Source organism: Microtus ochrogaster, chromosome 6, assembly GCF_000317375.1.
Source record: "Microtus ochrogaster isolate Prairie Vole_2 chromosome 6, MicOch1.0, whole genome shotgun sequence".
Classification (NCBI taxonomy): Eukaryota; Metazoa; Chordata; class Mammalia; order Rodentia; family Cricetidae; genus Microtus; species Microtus ochrogaster.
Genome location: NC_022013.1, coordinates 12,397,531 through 12,416,116, shown reverse-complemented (window position 1 = coordinate 12,416,116; position 18,586 = coordinate 12,397,531). Strand labels below are relative to the sequence as shown.

Genomic DNA, 18,586 nt, shown 5'->3' with positions numbered 1-18,586 from the left:
AACCACACGACAGAATCAACACTAGGTAAGAGTGATCACTGATAACCACATGACACAGTCAACACTAGGTAAGAGTGATCACTGATAACCACAACCACACGACAGAATCAACACTAGGTAAGAGTGATCACTGATAACCACATGAAAGAGTCAACATTAGGCTGGATCGAAATTTCCTCTGCTAACAAATTACTCCAAAACTCTTCATTTAAGCCTCTGGCTTATTTTTAGGATGGGGGAAAAAGCACATTCTTTGTATATCAGAAGAGTTGTGTCTAGTTAACGCTATTACATGAAATACCTTGAGCCAGGCTTCCCTAGTCCACATTGCTCTCGGCATTACTGTCTTCCAAGCTCTTACTAGAATGAGCCACTAAGCTCTGCTAACAGCATTCAACCACTTTCCTAGTCCAAAGTCCCACAGTCTTCTACATCCCCCCCCCCAAAAAAAAAACAACCCACTAACAAACCCAGCATGGTCAGGCCTGTCACAGTATTTGCCCACTCCCTGGACCAACTTCTGTCTTAGTTAATTTTCAATTGCTGTGACAAAACACCATGAGGGCCTTAGTTAGGGTCTCTGCTGCTGTGAAGAGACACCATGACCATGCCAGCTCTTGTCTCTTATAAAGGAAAACATTCAGTTGGGGCTGGCTTACAGTTCAGAGGTTTACTCCGTTATCATCGTGGCAGGAAGCATGGTGGCACACAGGCAGGCATGGTGCTGGAGAAGGAGCTGAGAGTTCTCCATCTGGATCAGCAGGTAGAAGGAAGAGAGAGAGACACTGGGTCCAGCTTGAGCAACCTACCCCCAGTGACACACTTTTTCTAACAAGGCTGCACCTATTCCTACAAGGCCACACCTCCTAGTTGTGCCACTTCCTATAAGCCTATGGGTGCCATTTTCTTTTGGACCACCACAATGAGCAAAGCAACTTACAGAAGAAAGCATTTAATTAGGGCGTGTGGGTCCAGAGGGTTACTTTGATGGCCATCATAGCTGGGCAGCATGGCAGCAGGCAGGAAAGCATGGAGCGGAGCAGCAGCTGAGAGCCCACATTGGCAGAGCTGACTGGGAACGGCATGGGCTTTTGAAATCTCAAGTCCATCCCACTGACACTCCTCCTCCAAGGCCACACCTTCTAATACAGTGTTTCTCAACCTGTTTGTTGCAACCACTTTGAGGGGGGCGACAAATGACCCTTTCACAGGGGTCTTCTAAGACCATCAGAGGACTTAGATATTTACATTACATTCATAGCAGCAGCAAAATTACAATTATGAAGTAGCAATGAAAATAATGGTATGGTTGGGGGTCACCACAACAGGAGGAACTGCATTAAAGGGTTGTAGCATTAGGAAGGTTGAGGTTGAGAACCACTGCTCTAATCCTTTCCAAACACTTCTATCAACTGAGGAGCAAGTATTCAAATATGAGTCTATAGGTGCAGTTCTTACTAAAACACTACACCTTTCAGAGGTGCTGGTATTGAGGCACTCGGCACTCGTCGTTTTGTGGTTTGGTTTAGTGAATGAAGCTGTCTAATGCGTGCCCACCTCTAAACACCTGGGACTACACCCTCAAAAGGAGCGTGTTCTGCTCAGCAGTGTCCTCAGGGTATGAACTGATGCAGGAGAAACAGCACCTTACAGGCCAAGAAACGAGCTGGAAATGGCTCATTAGAGATAGAATTAGAAAATACACTGTAACAACTGATTTTCCATTATTTTGATGATCCTAGTGGGCACAACTCCCTAAGCCTATCCCTATGTCCCAAGAAACTGCAGGGGTCCAGATTCTCAAACTGACTGTTGAGAGATCACACAGTAATGAATCAGAGCCAAGACTCATTTCTTCGGACTTGACCTCTTCATTTTCTCTGCTGTTTCATGGAAGAGTTTCTGAAGTCCTGGGTACTAGGGATGTGGCATGGTGTACTGAAATAGAGTATAGGAGTCATTTGCCTTAATACAGGCCTGCTGTAAACAGGTGGGTGGAGCCTACTCCAGAACCCTGGGGTGTATGTGAACTAATCAGATGGGAATGAAAGCGCTTTAATTTTTCAATCACATTTATTTTGTATGTATGGTGGTAGGTGTATGCCATGGCACACATGTACAGGCCAGAGGGCAATCCTAGAAGATGTCCTTCTACTTTATGTGGGTTATGGGAAATCAAGCTAAGGCTGTGGCTGATGACTTACACTGTGAGTGTGTATGTATGGGTTCATATGCGTGTAAGTGTACATTTTTTTTGCTCGTGTATGGGTTCACATGTGTGTGGGCACATGTGTGTATGTATACATGTTGTCTTAGTTACTTTTGCTATTGCTTGATGAAACACCATAACCAAAATACCTTGAGGGAGGAAAGGGCTTATTTGGCTTATACTTTCTCATCACTGTTCATCACCGAAGGGAGTCAGGACAAGAACTCAAGCAGGGAAAGAATCTGGAGGCAGGAGCTGATGCAAGGCCACCGAGGAGGGCTGTTTACTAGATTGCTCTTCATGGCTTGCTCAGCCTGCTTTCATACAGAACCTTTGACCATCAGCCCAGGGATGGCACTGCCAACCGTGGGCCGGGCCCTCCCCCTCCCCCATCAGCTGGATCTTATGGAGCTAGTTTCTCAGTTGAGGTTCCCTCCTTTCAGATGACTGTAACTTGTGTCTGGTTGGTATAAAACCAGCCAGCATCCATGTGGAGGCCCAAGGTTGTCTGGAGCCATCGTCTGCTACTTTCCCGCCTTATTTATTGAGTTAAGGTCTCTCACACTCAGAGCTTGCTGTAGGGATCCCGTCTCTGCTCTCTGAGACTGGGGTTACAGAAGAGCCATCTCACCTGCACAGCGTGTACTGGGGACCCCAACTCTGGGCCTCATGTTCAGGGGTAACCCCTGTAACTACGGAGTCATCGCCTCAGTCCTGGCACAACTTTTACATTCCATCCTTCAGGTTTGGGGTTTTCTATCTTTATGTGTTTGTTTGTGCTGTTCTGACTGGCCTGGAACTCATCATGTAGACTAGGCTGGCCTATGCTTCTGTAGTGCTGGGATTAAAGGCCTGCGTCTGCCTGACTGAGGTTGAGGTTTTGAATACATGCTTCTTTTACACACACACACACACACACACACACACACACACACACACACACACTCACACACACTCACACACACACACTTATTTACTTGTGTGTATGAGAGAAGGTGAGGAATGGCAGAGATAGGCTGGTAGATACTGTGGAAGGTGAGGAATGGCAGAGATAGGCTGGTAGATACTGTGGAAGGTGAGGAATGGCAGAGATAGGCTGGTAGATACTGTGGAAGGTGAGGAATGGCAGAGATAGGCAGGTAGATACTGTGGAAGGTGAGGAATGGCAGAGATAGGCTGGTAGATAATGTGGAAGATGTGCACACATATATGCATGGGGTGTGCAGAGGACAGACTGCGGGAGTAGGTTCTCTTCTTCACCTTACTGGCGATCAAACTCAGGTTGTCAGACTTGCTAGCAATCTCTGTTACTGCCTGAGCATCTCACCGGCCCCAATTAGAAACTTTGGTACCCTTGTTCAGGATGGAAGACTTAAGCTGAGCAAGAAAAGCTTTTGGTGTTTGGATGAAGTTTGTTGATTGAGATTCTCAGGGTTTGTTTCTTGGAAATGACTTAAAATTTATATTTTACATTATTAAAAATGTCTAGCCAAGATTTAAACATAAATCTTATAGTACAATAAACTGGGTTAAATTTAATGTAAACATTTAAATTCAGTAAAACTAGGGCAAAATGATAGTGGTGATTTGTCAAACTAGTAAAGAAATTATTTTCTCCTTTCTTGAGGGTAGTTTAATCAAGGCTACAGGTATGGTAATCTGTACTTTACCACCAAGGCATACCACAAACCACAAGATGTTAAATTGAAATCTAAAGATCAGAAAAGTAAAACCATTTGATAGCTTCCAAGGTGAGGTCAGTGTGACTTGTCAACTTGACCCGGCCTGGAATCATCTGGGGACAGGTGTCTGCATTGGCTTGGCCTGTGAGATATTTTTTTTTATAAGTTTACTTTTTGTGGGACAACCCACCCCACCCTGGGTGTCGCTATTCCTTATGCCTGGGGCTCCTGAGCTGTGTAAGCGTGGAGCAATCCAGCTGAGCACAAGCGAGCACACAGTCATCGCTTCTCTCTGGCCTTGACTGGATGGGACTGAGACCCTGATGCCCTCAAGTCCCTGATGTAATGAGCGGTACCTGGAGCTGTGAGCTAGAATAAAGTCTTTCTCTCCTGAGCTGCTTCTCGTCAGGGTGTTTTATCTCCACAACAGAAGTGGGGCTAGGATAAACCTGGAACTCTCCTGTCTGTATTTGTGCCCGTTGATGTTTTCCACCAGAGGCTTCTTCAGTTGCTGTGTTTGAAGCTCACGGATGTAGTCAGTACTTCATGCCCGAGGTGGGCTCTGTTGGTGTCAGCTGCCCACAGCCAGGTTGCAGGTCTCTAAGGTGTAACCATAGGAGCCATGATGAGGCACTGCTGAGCAAAGAGGGAGGGAGTTAGTTAACTCGGAATGTGACAGTGATGGGGAGGGCATCCTGCCCGGGAGCATTCCAAGTGAAGACAGGTACCAGGAATGGTGGTGTTTCTGTGGATGTTGTCCTACATGGTTGTTAAGGCCACCACAGTGTGTAGACCTCACCCCTTGGAGAGATCTTAAAGTACTGTTTTCACAAGTGCCATTGGTAACTGGGACTGTCCCAGGAACGTAATACTCACTCTCCTTCAGAAACTTCAGAGACAACCAGATGAAAGGGATACGTCTGCCCTAACTTGTAAACCTGCTGGCATGTTCCTGTCATGGCAGAGGGTGTGGTTGTGACACAATAAAGTGGTACCCAAGTCAGGGCACACCCTGGCAACCTGCGCAGTGAGCCTATTTATGGGCTTGTCCATCCACTCAAGATCTTTGTTGCTTTAAAAGGGAAGGTGATGGAAACATCTTGCGAACTGACATTAAGCCATCTTTCCAGATTTTTGGTAGCCACTGGATTTGAATGTGAGTTACAGTGTTACTCATGTCTGACCCCGAGTTGGCAATTGGGCTTTCATTTCCATCTCCACTTTGATTTGTGGTTAGTGGTGGTTGGGAGTAAATTCAGAAAAGATTCTGAAGCTGTATCTGGCCCTGGGAGCCTTGAAAAGATTATCGATCTTCCACGTGCGATGGGAGGGGTGAGCACTGTAAAAGGCAGGTTCTCCCCTTCATTTGCCAGTGGTGTTCTTGGCTTGCCTGTTGCTTCGGCTTTAAGCGTTAGAGGGAAACAGCCTTTCCGTTCATTGTCCAGTCAGCCCCGAGCGAGGCATGGGATGGGCCTGCGAGCGCCTGTTGCGTGACTGAGTAAGTGAATGAACTAAGTCCAGAAGATGAGACACATTCAGTGCTGCAGATAAGGGCCTGCCTCTGTGATACCATGATACCTTGTCACCAAGAGAACATGGTTTCCATCTTAGCCTCCAAGGAGTTTGCATTCTGGTTAAGAAAAGACGTTCGTGTGAAATGGCTGCTCGCAAAGGAAGGGTGGGAGGGTAGGAGAGCACTGTGACTAGCCTGTCCCAGAAGTGGGTGGCGGCTGTGTGAATACAGAGTGCGCTGCTTTGAAGCTTCAGTGTTTGTCTCACAGCCGAGAGTGAGCGAGCGCTTTTGCTGGGGAAGCCTCTGCGCTTTGCTTAGAGGTGATGCCACATCGCTGATCTTTTCTCATGGTTTTGGTGCCAGCTAGGGTAGAGGGTTTTGACGCACCAGCAGTTTTGCTTACATTTAAATGCCAAGGTGGGATGCTCTGTTATTAGAAGTGCCATGTAGATCTCTTAGGCTGAAGCGGGTTCAGTCACATTTGTTTTTAGGAGTTATTTATAACATTCGGAATCAAGTACAAGTCGGAGAAAGCCTGTAGTGTGAAAGACTTTATCCAAAGTGACTGGAAGTCTGCTTCAAAAGAAGGAGGAGAAATATGAACTTTTAAAACAAACTAAAAAACGTTTTCCTGTGTGTGTGTGTGTGTGTGTGTGTGTGTGTGTGTGTGTAGCACATCGGGTGTCCTGCTCTGCCACTGTCACTCACCTTATTCCCTTTGAGATAGGCTTTCTCACTGAATCCGAGCTAGGCTGGTGGCCGTGAGACCCAGTGATCCTCCTGTTTCTCACCCCTCGCAGTGTTGTGGTTACAGGTGTGTGCATGGTTGCAATCAGTTTTTAACATTGGTCCTGGGGATTTGAACTCAGGTTCTCATGCTTGTGCAGCAAGCTCTGTTACCCATAGAGTCCCAGGTGCGATCTTTTAGACTGAGCCTTAAACCAGTGATGGAGCCGTTCTAGGTGTTGAATTTTTGCTGGATATTATCTGTTACTGAGGGAGCTATTATTCTTACTGACTGTTTTTTTTTTAATAATTGATTATTTTGGTTGTGGGGACTGATGGTTTGTTTTAATTGTCAACTTGATACAACTCAGGATCACCTGAGCATCTCAAGGAGAACCCATCTGCATTGGCGTGGCCTATACATGCCATGTAGGCTTGTCTTCACTATGTTAGTAAGTGAGAAACCTGCCATTGTGGCAGCCCAGCTCCCTTGTGTAGGGTCCATATGAGTGTGAGCTGACTGGAAACATGTGTGAGTTCATTCTCCTCTTGACTGTGGGTGACAACCGCTTCAGGTTGACTTCTCCAGAGGGATGGACTGTAACCTGGAGTTGTGGGCTGAAATCCACCCTTTCTCTCCTCGCTTGCTTTTCTTAGGGTATTTGATCACAGCAGCAGAAATGAAACTAAGGTGTCGGAGCAGTCAACTTAATAGTGTTTGTTAATCATAAATGGTGATGATTGATATTCCATATATATATTTTTTGTTTTCAAACAGGTTGAATGTCATTTTTACAAAATTTGATGAAGTCCAAAAGTCTGGAACTATGATACAGTCTGCAAATGGTGAGTGGGGAACCAGTCTCCATTTCTGCATCTTCAGTTGCTTGGCGATAATACTTTTGCTGTTTCTGAACGAATACTAGATGTTTCAATATGGTTTTACAGGTCTTAAAAGTTAGGTTTCCTCCATCTACTTTGTCAGGCCAGTGGGCTTACCGCTGGCTCTGTTTCAGACCCCCATTGACTCCATTAGATGGTCCGTTCTCCTCCTCATTCCACTGACTTGCTGGAGCAGACCTGGTGATGCTTTGCCTGGGCTGTCCTGAGCGCATCAGGGCGTTTGTTCCCTCTTCTCCCCCATGTCTGTCGTCTGTGTTCATTTAGCATCCAGACTGATTTCTGTTAGAATGAAAATAAGGTGTTATTGAACACCCATTCTTACTCATAACCAGACTGCAGTTTTGTGGTCCCCAGGCCTGGTAATGTGGCCTAGACCCCTATTCTGACGTCATTCTTTCTTTTTGAAAGTTCTCTCTGCTCCTGCCATGCTGGCCACCGCTAGATTAGAACATTCTGAGCATTTCTGTGCTTACGGCTTCCACTTCCTGAAATACGGGTCCCCGCTATCACTATGGCCTCTTCTTCTGATGTGTATGGTATGGAGATGATCTACAATAGGAGCTCTATTGTCTGTTCTAAATGTTCTTCTTAAAGGTACAGCAGCCAAGGAAAGAATAAATAGTTAAACATCCTAAAGCAGGTCCTGAGAAGATCCAGCTAAAGAAAGCTTGGTAAGGAGGCCCCTTTGTGACAGCCACCTGAAGAGAGAATCACAGGCAGAGAGAGGTCCTCTTGGGTGAGATTTCCAAGTAACAGACAAATAGCAACAGATAGAGCTGGCATCATCAAATTGGGTGCTCACAGTGTTCGTAGAACCTGACTAGGGAGATGGAGGCAGTCAGCCGGACTTTCCAATAGAACTGCTGTCCGTGGCTGAGCTTCTCATGGCTGAACTTCCTTCTGCTGCAGGCGCTCTATATCATGGGATAAGCAGTACCCTCTGGTGCAAACAGCTTACCTTCTGTTTTCAGGGGTGCAGTGTTTTACTTTTGGGCTATTTCATTCCCTTCCTGCCCTGTCACAGTGCCAGTGGAGCCAGCCGAGCCCTAGAAAGGGGGTCTTGGAAGACAGTTGGCATAAACATTCTTGGGCCTGAAGTTGGGGTGCCAGCCTTACTTGCAGAGACAGCTTCTCAGTAAACTCAAATAGCACAGGACAATTTAACAACGGGATGTACAGTTCCCCTTCACCCATCCTGATCTTACAGCAGAGGCCCCCTGGAGCACTGTGGTCTGGGACTTTCTGAGGCCTCTGCCCCACTCTGGTTGATACACTCGTCAGCTTTCTTTCTCCACAGAACCAACTAGGACGGACGGACACACTCTCACACACTCACACACACTCACACACACTCTCACACACTCACACACACTCACTCACACTCACACACACACACTACTCTGCTGGCAGTTCATTCCTGGATGGCTTTCATTCGTACAGTAATTTTCTTTTCCCTCTCTTGGGAAAGCTGACCAGTGTAAATAGCAATGTGGAAAGGAATAATAAACTTACTTTCAAGACATTTGCAGGTACTCTTGGGAGAAAGAGAAGCCTGGCTCCCGAACCCTTTGCTGACTCAGAGAATAAACTTCAAGCAGGAAAGAACACATGGCTCCTAACTGCTAACGGACTATCATCTGCCTTGCTTGTGTGTTCCATCATCCCTACTAGAGTGCGGAGACCCTAACAGCCAGTGAAGCTTTCACTCCGTCTGTCTCTGTGGTTTCGCCGTCGCGGCTGTTCTGTACAAATGGAATCATGCACTGTCAGGCTTTCTGTTGCCCTTCTTGCCCAGCACAGCCATTTCAGAGTTTACCCAATAGGTACCATCTATCGTGCTAGATTCTGGTTTGTGGTTTGTTTCTGTGAGACGGACTACTGCTGTGTAGCACCGTCCTGGAACTCTACTGGACAGGCTTGAGCTCACAGGAATTCCCCTTACCTCTGCTTCCCAGTGCTGGGTTAAAGGCGTGCACTGTCCTTTTACCGTGGCCCGACTACCTCAGCTGACTCTAAGAGTCTCTCCAGTAATCGGTGCCATTTCTGTTCCTGATGTGAAAACTTACCGTCCGGTAGTCAGTGTGAGGACTTGGCAAGTGCTCTCCTGTGAGTGTGACTGGAACACGAGTGCCCATGTCCCCAGTAGGAAGTGCAGCCAGTGTTGAGGGACGTCCAGCAGGTAGCTGAGATGTGTAAATACCCTTTCTGTGTGTCCTCTCGCCCACTCTTTAGCTTTGAAGCCTGGGCAAGCAAGTAAACTCTTGAAACTGTTTGCTTATTTACAAAGTGAAGCACCCTGTGAAGATTTGCAGAATAGTGAGATAATGTGTAGAACCCTTAGCACGGTGCCCAGATGGAGCTGGTGCAGCCCACAATGATCCCCCATCTCTTCTCTCTCTCTCTTCTCTCTCCTTCCTTTCTTCCTTCCTCCTTCCTTCCTTCCTTCCTCCCTCCCTCCCTCCCTCCCTCCCTCCCTCCCTCCCTTCCTTCCAACATAAAAAGGATACCACTAGAAAGTAAATTCACATGTGTGATTTTTTTAAAAAAAGTTTTCAAGTTATTGGAATGTGCGTTAAATTTCCCCCCCAAAAGCACTGCTCTTGTTTATATGGAGCTCTAGCCTGTTCAGTGCTAGGAGGAGCAGGAGAGGCTCCCTTTCCAGTCCAGGCCCTCTGTAGTGTTGTAGGTGGTGTCATGGATTCCATACACCAGTGATAATGTTTAGTCTTTCTCTGCTAAAGCAGCAAAGTAAATGTCATTCTCGGCTTCTGCAAGAATCCAGAATTTGGGATTTCATCTGTTGCTTCTCCAGCTCCTGTTCCTGAAGAATTGAAATCATGTGATAGAACAGTAGACAGACACGGAAGTGCTGAAGTGCCTGTCACCTGAGGACCTTGTTCTTTATCTGTGCTAACTGCAATCGCCCAGTGGTGGCCTATCAGCCTTCAGGGTGTAGCTAGCAATTCTTCGCCGCAGCGCCCACAGGAATCTCACAGGAGCTGTCTCTTTCTAATCAGCTGCCTCGTGGCTGCCCTCTACCCGGGGTCTGCTGCCAGCTGCCATTCCAGCCATGGCACAGCCAGTGTTTTCCTTATCTTGAACAAGTGAGTCACCGTGCTGGAATCCTGTGGTGTGGCCGGCACTTTACCCTGTGTGATCTCTACTGATGTAAGGTGACCCCTGTCAGTCACCTTACAGTGTGTCTGTGTGGGAGAGTCAGCTCTCTGGCCGTGGTAACGTGGCAGTCAGAACTGGCGCTGGGATCATGGGGCATGTGCTGCACCTTTCTCTCCGAGCACCTGCCACACTGAATGGCACACACCAGGTACTCGGCTGGAGGTCGGTACTGTCCTGGAGCCAGTGCTCTCCTCTCACTGGAGCCCAGGGTCGAGCTCCACCTGCCGAGCCACCTCACTCACCCCTTGGTCATTTTTAAGCTCTGTATGTCTTCATGATTGAGCTTTGTGAATTTTTTCTATACTTCTGGATCATAAGAGTCGTAGCTCATAAATAATTTGCAGCTATTCCCCTCCATTCTGTGGGTGTCCCTTCTTTCTTATGTCTTGGTCTCTAAAAATTTAAAATTTGGTGAAGTGATTCATCTATTTCTTTTCCTTTTGTTACATGTGAACAGCGGTGCTATTTCAGTCAGAAAATGAAGCTCTAAATTAGCACTCACTTGGACAAACTTTTCTTTTAAAAGCATTAATTATGTAACTTTTAGACAATTTTATGCGTGTAGATGGTCCATTGTGGTCTTATTCGCCCCATTGACCTTTTTTACCCTTCTTTCTGCTGGACCTTTCTTTTTCCTGTCTAGCCCCCTCCTACTTTAATGTCTCTTTTTCATTAATACTTACTTTTACCAAACCTACTAATGTTAAGGGCAATACCTCTAAGGAAGAGAGAATGCTCATCTTAGATTGTTTCTTGATGTGCTTAAAATTGTACCCTTTTGAGCCAGTGGGCTTCATTCTCTGTGAGTGTGACATGATTGTGACTGAAGTTAGCAGTAGAGAAATAGCCAAGGAACAATGTAAAATAGACTTGCTGTCTGAAGTAGAATGCTTCATCTGTATAGGATTCCTCCTTGTTGCTAGGCTACCCAAGGGCTTTCAGTTTTGTCTGGCAAAAAAATATGGGCATTAAAAATATGTTGTTGTATAGATGCTTCTTTTTCTTTTCTCCATCTCCATATAATTAGCAAACCCCTTGAAGAACAAATTACAGTTTTCACTTCTATGGTTTTCAAAAAGCAAATTATTTTCTGTGTAAGCTTTTCTTTTTAATCAAGCAGATGTGCTATGGTTATAGGAGATTTGACTCCGTGTGAAGGAGCGTTAATTATGGACTAAGCAGTGTCCTTTATCTACAGCTCTTAACAGTCGCCAATTACATTTGATTGACATGAGGCCATTTGGTTAGAAAATTCAGGTGGTGTTGTTTCCTAAGAAATGCTAACACGTGGATGAGGGCATCTGGAAAGTGTCGTGTTGATTAAATGCCTGGAAATGCCATAATCTGTAGCTAAAGGAAAGGACAAAGTATTTGGAGGTAAAGCTACACATAACTTACTTGTTTCACACACAACGCACCTAGGGTATCGTTCTGCTGCCTTCCTTACATTTTTTACAGTTGAAAGTAACTTGCAGAATGTTACCTAATTCAGCTTTGTTGGAGGTGAGAACTCTCTCGTGAGCCTGAAAACAGACACTGCTGAGCTCCTTAGGCAAGGGTGTTGCCAGGTGTGGCGAGGACAAGGCTCCATTTAAAGGCGGGCCTTGATTAGGCAGCCAGCCCTCCTGTCAGCTCGGCTCCAGTGGCAGTGGCGCTGCCCGGGTGGCTCAGCTGGATAATGGTCCCATTCTGCCCTGCCGTTTCTTAGACTGTGCACCTCGCAGGTTTGGAGAGGTCAGAGTCGCAGGAAAGTGTTTCCACACTCACACGTGCGAGTAATGTGCTAGCCGACTGGCAAGTGTGTTGAACTGTGCTGAGGAGAAGCCCACTCAAAAAGCCCTGAAGAGATGCCTGAGCAGCTTCAGCAGAGTGAGTTGCGGGGCTGCGTATGTCAGTGTCCCCGTCTCCATGTAGGACTGAAATTGCTTCTGCTTTTAAGGTGTATAGTAGATGGGGAAAGGCTGTTTATTAAGGGAGGGAGTAGCGAGTTCAAACAAGCTGCAAAGAAGACTCTTATTCTCTTGAGTCAAGACAGAGACAGTCCCCTCCCCTACTGTTGTGAAAAAACACAGGGGGAGAATCTAGGCTTTTATTTTGAAGTGAGGTGGCAGTTGTCACAGCACTGGCTTTCCTGAAGAAAGTGTGGGAGGAGCTTCTGTGGATGCCTAGCCCTGCGACTCAGGGCAATTCTGCCTGGTACCAGACCACCCACAACATGACCACTGGGAGAGGTAGGCACTCGATGTATACTGCAAAGTGTAATTACTGCTGATGGATTGGGAAGCCAAGAAAAGATGCAGGGCATTTTATAATCTCCTTGTTAACTTATACCCATGGCTAGAAAGTGAAGAACTTGTTGCTGCGGGTGCAGCTAGGTGGGGGAGATGACAAAGCCTGCAGATTGTCACAGTAGTAAAGGTGATGACCTTTAAAGACTACAAGGACACAGAAACAAAGGTTGGCCAGGTGTCCCCAGCGGCTCTCTGGTGCACGCTTAGTTTTTCTCTGCTCTTTTATGTTCTTGGAATGTTGGTTATGGGGATAAATCTGTTTTTACCTTCTCAAAGCATTCGTTAATGTGCCTAAACTGTCTTCAGAAAAAGTCTACTGGCTGGGAGTGTCTGAGTTTCTCCAGTTGCAGCTAGAAGTAAAACAAGGCAGGTGCTGTTCCTGCCTTCCAGTTGAGGTGTTTCCCCCTTCAAAGGGGAGATTCTGTAGTGACAGAAGTTGGAGAGGGGACCACTCAGCACACATTGCTCACACACTCCTATTGCCCATCCAAATTCCGTGGAGGATTTGCCGGGTTCAGGCAGTGTTGAGGGAACTGGGAAAGCTCCCGCAGAAAGCCAGACTGTGCGGCGGGTGGTCTAGGAGCAACCTGTTGACCGTCCTTCCTAGGGTAGTGCTCCTGGTAGACATAGTGTCTTGTCTCTGGCACAGTCCGGACCTTAGCTGGAGCAGATGCGCCTTAGAGCAACTGTTCACAGTAACTCTGTTCATTCTCTTCCACTGCGAGGAAGTAGGTGCCTCTCCTGGGCTTTGGCCCCATGCTAGCATTGTAGGAATCCCAAAGGGCATGTGTCTCTATCTCGATTGCTTTTTGTATTTGTTTATTTGTATGTGCCTGGGTGTGCATGTGGAGATCAGGAGATGACTTGCTGGAGTTGTGCTCTTTTATTACGTGGGTCCTGGGCTTGGCTCCTCCCGTCAGGCTTGGCAGGATGAGCCATCTTGGCCTGAGATCTCCTTAAACTAAGCCTGGTTTAGCTGAAACTGAACAGAAGTTATATTTTGGGTGAAAATAGTCCTATTGGAAGATGTCATATCTCTGCTTCTATTTTCATGTTGGTAATTTGCTGTGTGTGGAGATGGTATTTTTTTTCTTCTCTCATAATTGCCTGTTGTCGGGGTTACTGACCATTTAGGAAATGAATACCTGGGTGGGAACATTGAATAATTAATGTTCCAAAGAGTCTTTCATTTGAGACCTTGAAAACATGTAAGTGATAATAGCATGACTTGGGTTGTTGTATTTGAGGGCTATTTTCTAAACATCAGGACAAAATGACTTGGAAGTCAGAGGTCTGTGTTGAAGGCCTGGGAGGAACATGAAGACCACACATCTGCTTTGGAGCTCCTTCCAGGTCACCTGCAGCTGTTGGGATGCAGCGTAAGCTGCCTGTGTGGTAGGAAACAGGGACCTCGGACCACTCTATCTGAGTCTCTCTCAGTCTATGGCTCATAAACGGAGGCTGACAGTCGGTACAGGCCCGCTACATGCGCATTCAGTGTTTGCCGTTCTCAGAGCACACCCCCAAACTCTGTTGTTTATTGTTTCTGTTTTATTATCCTCATGAGGTACCCTGCAGAGTAGGCCTGAGGTTTCAGGTGTCCAGTAATTGGGTTAGTTTCAGGACACAGGAGAATGGTACGCTCTGCTGTCTCGGATCAGTTACCCTGCTGTCTGCATGCCCTCCTGCCGCCGCCTTTACTGCTGTTACTGAAGCTGGAGTTACCTTAACTTCGGTGGTTCTGAAACTGCCATGTTAATAACCGCTGTAGAGAAAAATTCAAAATAACAGATGCACGGAAAGAGACATTAAGACAGGCATTGGAGTCAGCTGTGGTATCCCCTGCTTGAAATATTAGTACCTGAGGCAGGAGGATAGCAAGTTCAAGGCATTGCACCCTATCTTTGAGGGGTGCCCCGCAGGTGCGGTACTGAGGAGGTTTGGCGTGGTGCAGGATTCTGGCAAAGGAAACTGTAATATGGACTCATGAATTTGGTTTTAGTGGCAGCTTCTGTTGTTGAAGGGAGCACGTGGGGATGAGGGCAGGGCTCTGTGTACCATGCACAGAGGCTGACCCCTTTATTGAACCCATTACTATGGTATGACCCCTTTATTGAACCCATTACTATGGTATGGACACCAAAGCCACCGAGACTGTGGTTTTGGATGGTATGCTTATATTTTTTTTAAATGTTTTCTTTATTTGAAACACACATTGCCATTTACTTTGTAAGGCTAAAACTAGAGTCATGGAAGCCGGCAGGGTTATTTTCAGTGAAAGGAACTCCTAAGATGCCCACGTAAGACAAGAAAGGCCTGATCTATGGGGCCTTGGTTGAACTGGAGATTGGAAGGTAGTGAGAGAATTCTAAGTAGCTTTGCCTGCTGCCAGTGAGTATTTGGGTGGGTAAATCAGGTTGTGGGGAGAGAGGGAAGGAATCTGAAGAGCTAAGAGCCATGTTTTGGCTTGGGTAAGTGGGGCCAAGTGAGTCAGGAGCCGGGAGGTTGGGTTGATTGTGGCTGCTGATGGCTTTGGGATCCCACCGTGGAATTTGTCTGATTCAGCTAGTCTGTATTTTGGAGTAGAGATGGGGCTGCTGTGGAAGACTGAGATATTTATTAGACCGTTGTTCTTTATCTGAATTGCCATTTTATTTCCCTTTCTCTTTTTATGGAGAAGTGCGGTTCTTTGCTACTCCTAAGGGTACCTGAGGACTGAGGTTATTGAAGCCCAGATGGGGAATCTGAAGGTTTATTTGCACAAAGAGGAAGTAGCTCCTAGTGTACTCACTGCTAAGTACCATTTTGTTAGGAAGCCGTTTCCAAATTTGGCTCTGAGCTTTCCAGCTCTCTTGTCCTTGTGCCTGCCTAGGGGCTGTCATGAAGATTAGGTCAGTATGGCCACACTGATAATTAGAGTGGCATTCCCGAAGACTGTCCATCTGATGGCTTTGTACTGTCTGATGGGCTCTGATAGTGCCTGGTACAGTACTCCTTCAGGTCAAGGTCAAAGGTAAAATAAGTACTGTGGTATAAAAGAGGATGAATATTTAATCAGCGAAAGAATATGCACTGAGTGGTTCTTGTTAATATGGCATCTTACAGACTGTCTTAGGTGTTGATGTTTTTATTGTTTAAAACTTCATTTTACACTCAGAGTTTTTCATCATCCATATAGAACTCTGCTTTTGTCTTGTGATGTTATGTACATTCTCTCCCTTTCCATGAATTATTAAACTGTAGGTCCCATGCTCCTTTAGAGATGCACTGTCAGGTTGCAGAAACCGTTCAGTGGGTCAGGTGCTTGCCGCACACGCGTGAGGACCAGAGTTTGTATCCTAGAGCCTGTTCACCAGCAGCTACCGCAGCCTGAAGGTCTATGGAGTGACAGAGGGTGGAAACTTAGTTTGGTTGCTTTTCTATTTTTATGATAAAAACACTTTGATCAAGGCAGTTTACAAAAGAAAGCATTTAACTTATCTTCTGGTTTCAGAGGGTCAGAGTCCATGGTGGTAGATAAAAGGAATAGCTGAGAGCTCACATCTTGATTGATCTACAACCACTAGGGGAGAGAGAGAGGAAAGAGAGAGAGAGAAAAAAAAGGAGAGGGAAAGAGATCACAATCTCTCTTGTGATCACTTACTTGCCCTGAGAATTGCATGTGTCTTTTGAGAACCTCAAAGCCTGTGCTACACTTTTTAATCCTTCTCAAACAGTTCTTCCAACTAGGGAGCGAGTATTCAAATGCTTGAGCCTACAGGGGCCATTCTCATTCAAGCCACCACAAAACTTTGTTGTTTGGAGGTCCAGTTTTGGAGATGTGATTATTTGAAGATAAGGTCTTCAGGGTAGATTCCTATGTTTGAAATGTGGCAATTTTGTCAGGTAGAGGGTGTGAGAAGGATCTGGAATACAGCTTTGATAGTAGAGCACTTAGCTAGCATGCACGTAGCAAACAGCACAGTACTTTGTTCTGGAAGCTCCGTTTGTGCAGTTAGTATGATTTGCTCACACATATATCCAGGACCTACCAAAATGCCTGAAAATGTAACAGATCCTCATGGAGTTTAAACGAGCATACAAAGGAAGAAAGTAGCTTTCCACATCGGTAACACTGTCTCCCATTCCTTGCCTAAGCTACCCTGACTGTTCTTTTGCTTTGTTCATTAACGTGGAGCTGATAAGAGAGACTCTATTCCAGTCTTGCTAGGTTCTCTGCCCAGCTAGAACGTTAGCCTTTGACAGTGGAACAGAAGGTTCTGGACAGAGGGTCTGAGGTGTGCTTTCTGCATGAAACAAAGCGGACTTTTGTAGGAGGGATAGAAGGAAATTTGGTTTTGTTTGAATCCAGTTTATTAGCCTAGTACTGTGTAACCCCAGCGGTACTAGAATTACAGCCATGCATTGCCTCTGGCTTTAGAGGGAAGCTGGGGTGCTTTATAGATGGCTGTGAACTTTCTTACACACTGTCCTCTGTCATAGTTGGACAATGAGATTATTATTGGGAGAATGAGAATTGGCTTAGAAGCTGTGGGATACTGTGGAAAGCCGAATGCCGCATGCAGTGATGAGTGTGCTGGTGTCTGGCCAGGATGGTGGAGGTGTGGACTGTGGACCGTCACTTGGTTTATTTAGGCCAGGTAATACACAAATGATCCTGTAAGCTATTTCGGTAAACTGTTAACTGTAATTCACAAAGCTCTTACAGAATCTCCTTTACTGGGTGTAGGGCACTCACACACACACCCATACATATGCTCTCAGTCTCCCACTACTTGAACCCCCCCCCCCCTTAAACTTCCCTTTGCTCACTTCCTGGTTTTAGCCTGTGTGGCCAATGCTTGCGCCATGCATCAGGATCTCTGGACAATTCTTTAAACAAAAGACAACAAGAAACCCAGTTTGGCTTGCTCTGGTACCTGGATGCAATCAAAAGAATTTTAGAAAGCCAATTTTATGCAGTGCGAAGCAAGTTATTCTTGGTCTGTTACTGTTTGCTCTGTAATTATGGAAATAATTGGAGCAGCGTGAATCCATCCAGCTGCTGGAGTACTCCAAGCTGATGCTGAGGAGTCGGGACTCTTGCAGTGAGTACATGTCTTTCTGACCACCAAGAATCATCACTTGAATGCACAACGTTTCAAATGCTTAGACTTGGAATTACTCAGATTTGAATGAACATTGTTGTGAAGACACAGACTCATTAATTGGTGGGTAAATAAAACAAACCCAAACTCTTACACCCTCACACAGAGCAGTTTATTAGAGAAACATCTAGATTCTTAAGCAGTAACTTACATCTTTACAGGGTATGTAGATGCACCTCCTGTCCCAGCTTTCTTGACTGCATGCTGAGTTCAAGGCTGCCCTGGGCTATATCTCACAGCACAAAATTCAAGATAGAAAAGACAATTCAGTGAGGGAAGGCTTTGCTGCACAAGTCTGGCTACTTATTCCACCCATGGACCTAACATAAACCTACTCAATGAAGTTGCTCTTTGAACTCCACACAGGTTCTGTGGCATGTGCTTGCCCACACATGTGTGCGTGTACACACACACACACACACACACACACACACACACCTAAAAAAGAGAGTGGAGTCTTTTTTTTTTTTTTTCCTCTTACAGCTTTGGCTAAGTCTTCTTGTTCTTCCCTGTGTGCATTTTGAACTATGGGTGATTGTAAGCCTATATAATGGTCATGTTTCCCTGGGAGGGGCTTAAAAGTAGCTGAAAGTTCATATCTAGGGAGTGCAAGATTGGCGTGAAAAGGTTTGCACTCCTTTTCTGTGTCCTTGTGCAGGTGTGAGGAACATTTTTTGTCCCTAACAGGCCTCTGTCCATATGTGTGTGTGCATGTGCACATACTCATGCACACACGCATACACAGACACATACCAATTAACTAAATGTTTTTTTTTTATTGAGAAAAGGAAAAAAAAAACAAGTTTCCACCTCCTCTCAGCCTCCCATTTCCCTCCCCCTCCTCTCACCCTTCTTCCCCTCCCCCCAGTCCTCTCCCCCTCCCTCTCCAGTCCAAAGAGCAGTCAGGGTTCCCTGCCCTGTGGTAAGTCCTAGGTCCT

General features: G+C 46.0%; 1 protein-coding gene and 1 long non-coding RNA gene across 28 annotated transcripts in view; one reads left to right on the top strand and one right to left on the bottom strand.

Annotated features, from left to right (window-relative positions):
• Clasp1 (cytoplasmic linker associated protein 1) overlaps nucleotides 1–18,586 on the top strand; it is a 215,163-nt gene that overhangs the window by 90,859 nt on the left and 105,718 nt on the right. For all 27 annotated transcript variants that reach the window (XM_013346681.2, XM_013346680.2, XM_026779748.1 and 24 more), the window contains exon 8: nucleotides 6,909–6,976. In XM_013346681.2, coding sequence (XP_013202135.1) covers nucleotides 6,909–6,976 — 68 coding nt within the window. The remainder of the gene's footprint in view (nucleotides 1–6,908; nucleotides 6,977–18,586) is intronic.
• On the bottom strand, nucleotides 4,291–4,823 carry LOC101993025. The gene is made up of 2 exons (XR_258278.1): nucleotides 4,620–4,823; nucleotides 4,291–4,527 (listed from the first exon to the last, which is right to left on the bottom strand). It is a non-coding gene; the product is annotated as an uncharacterized LOC101993025 (long non-coding RNA).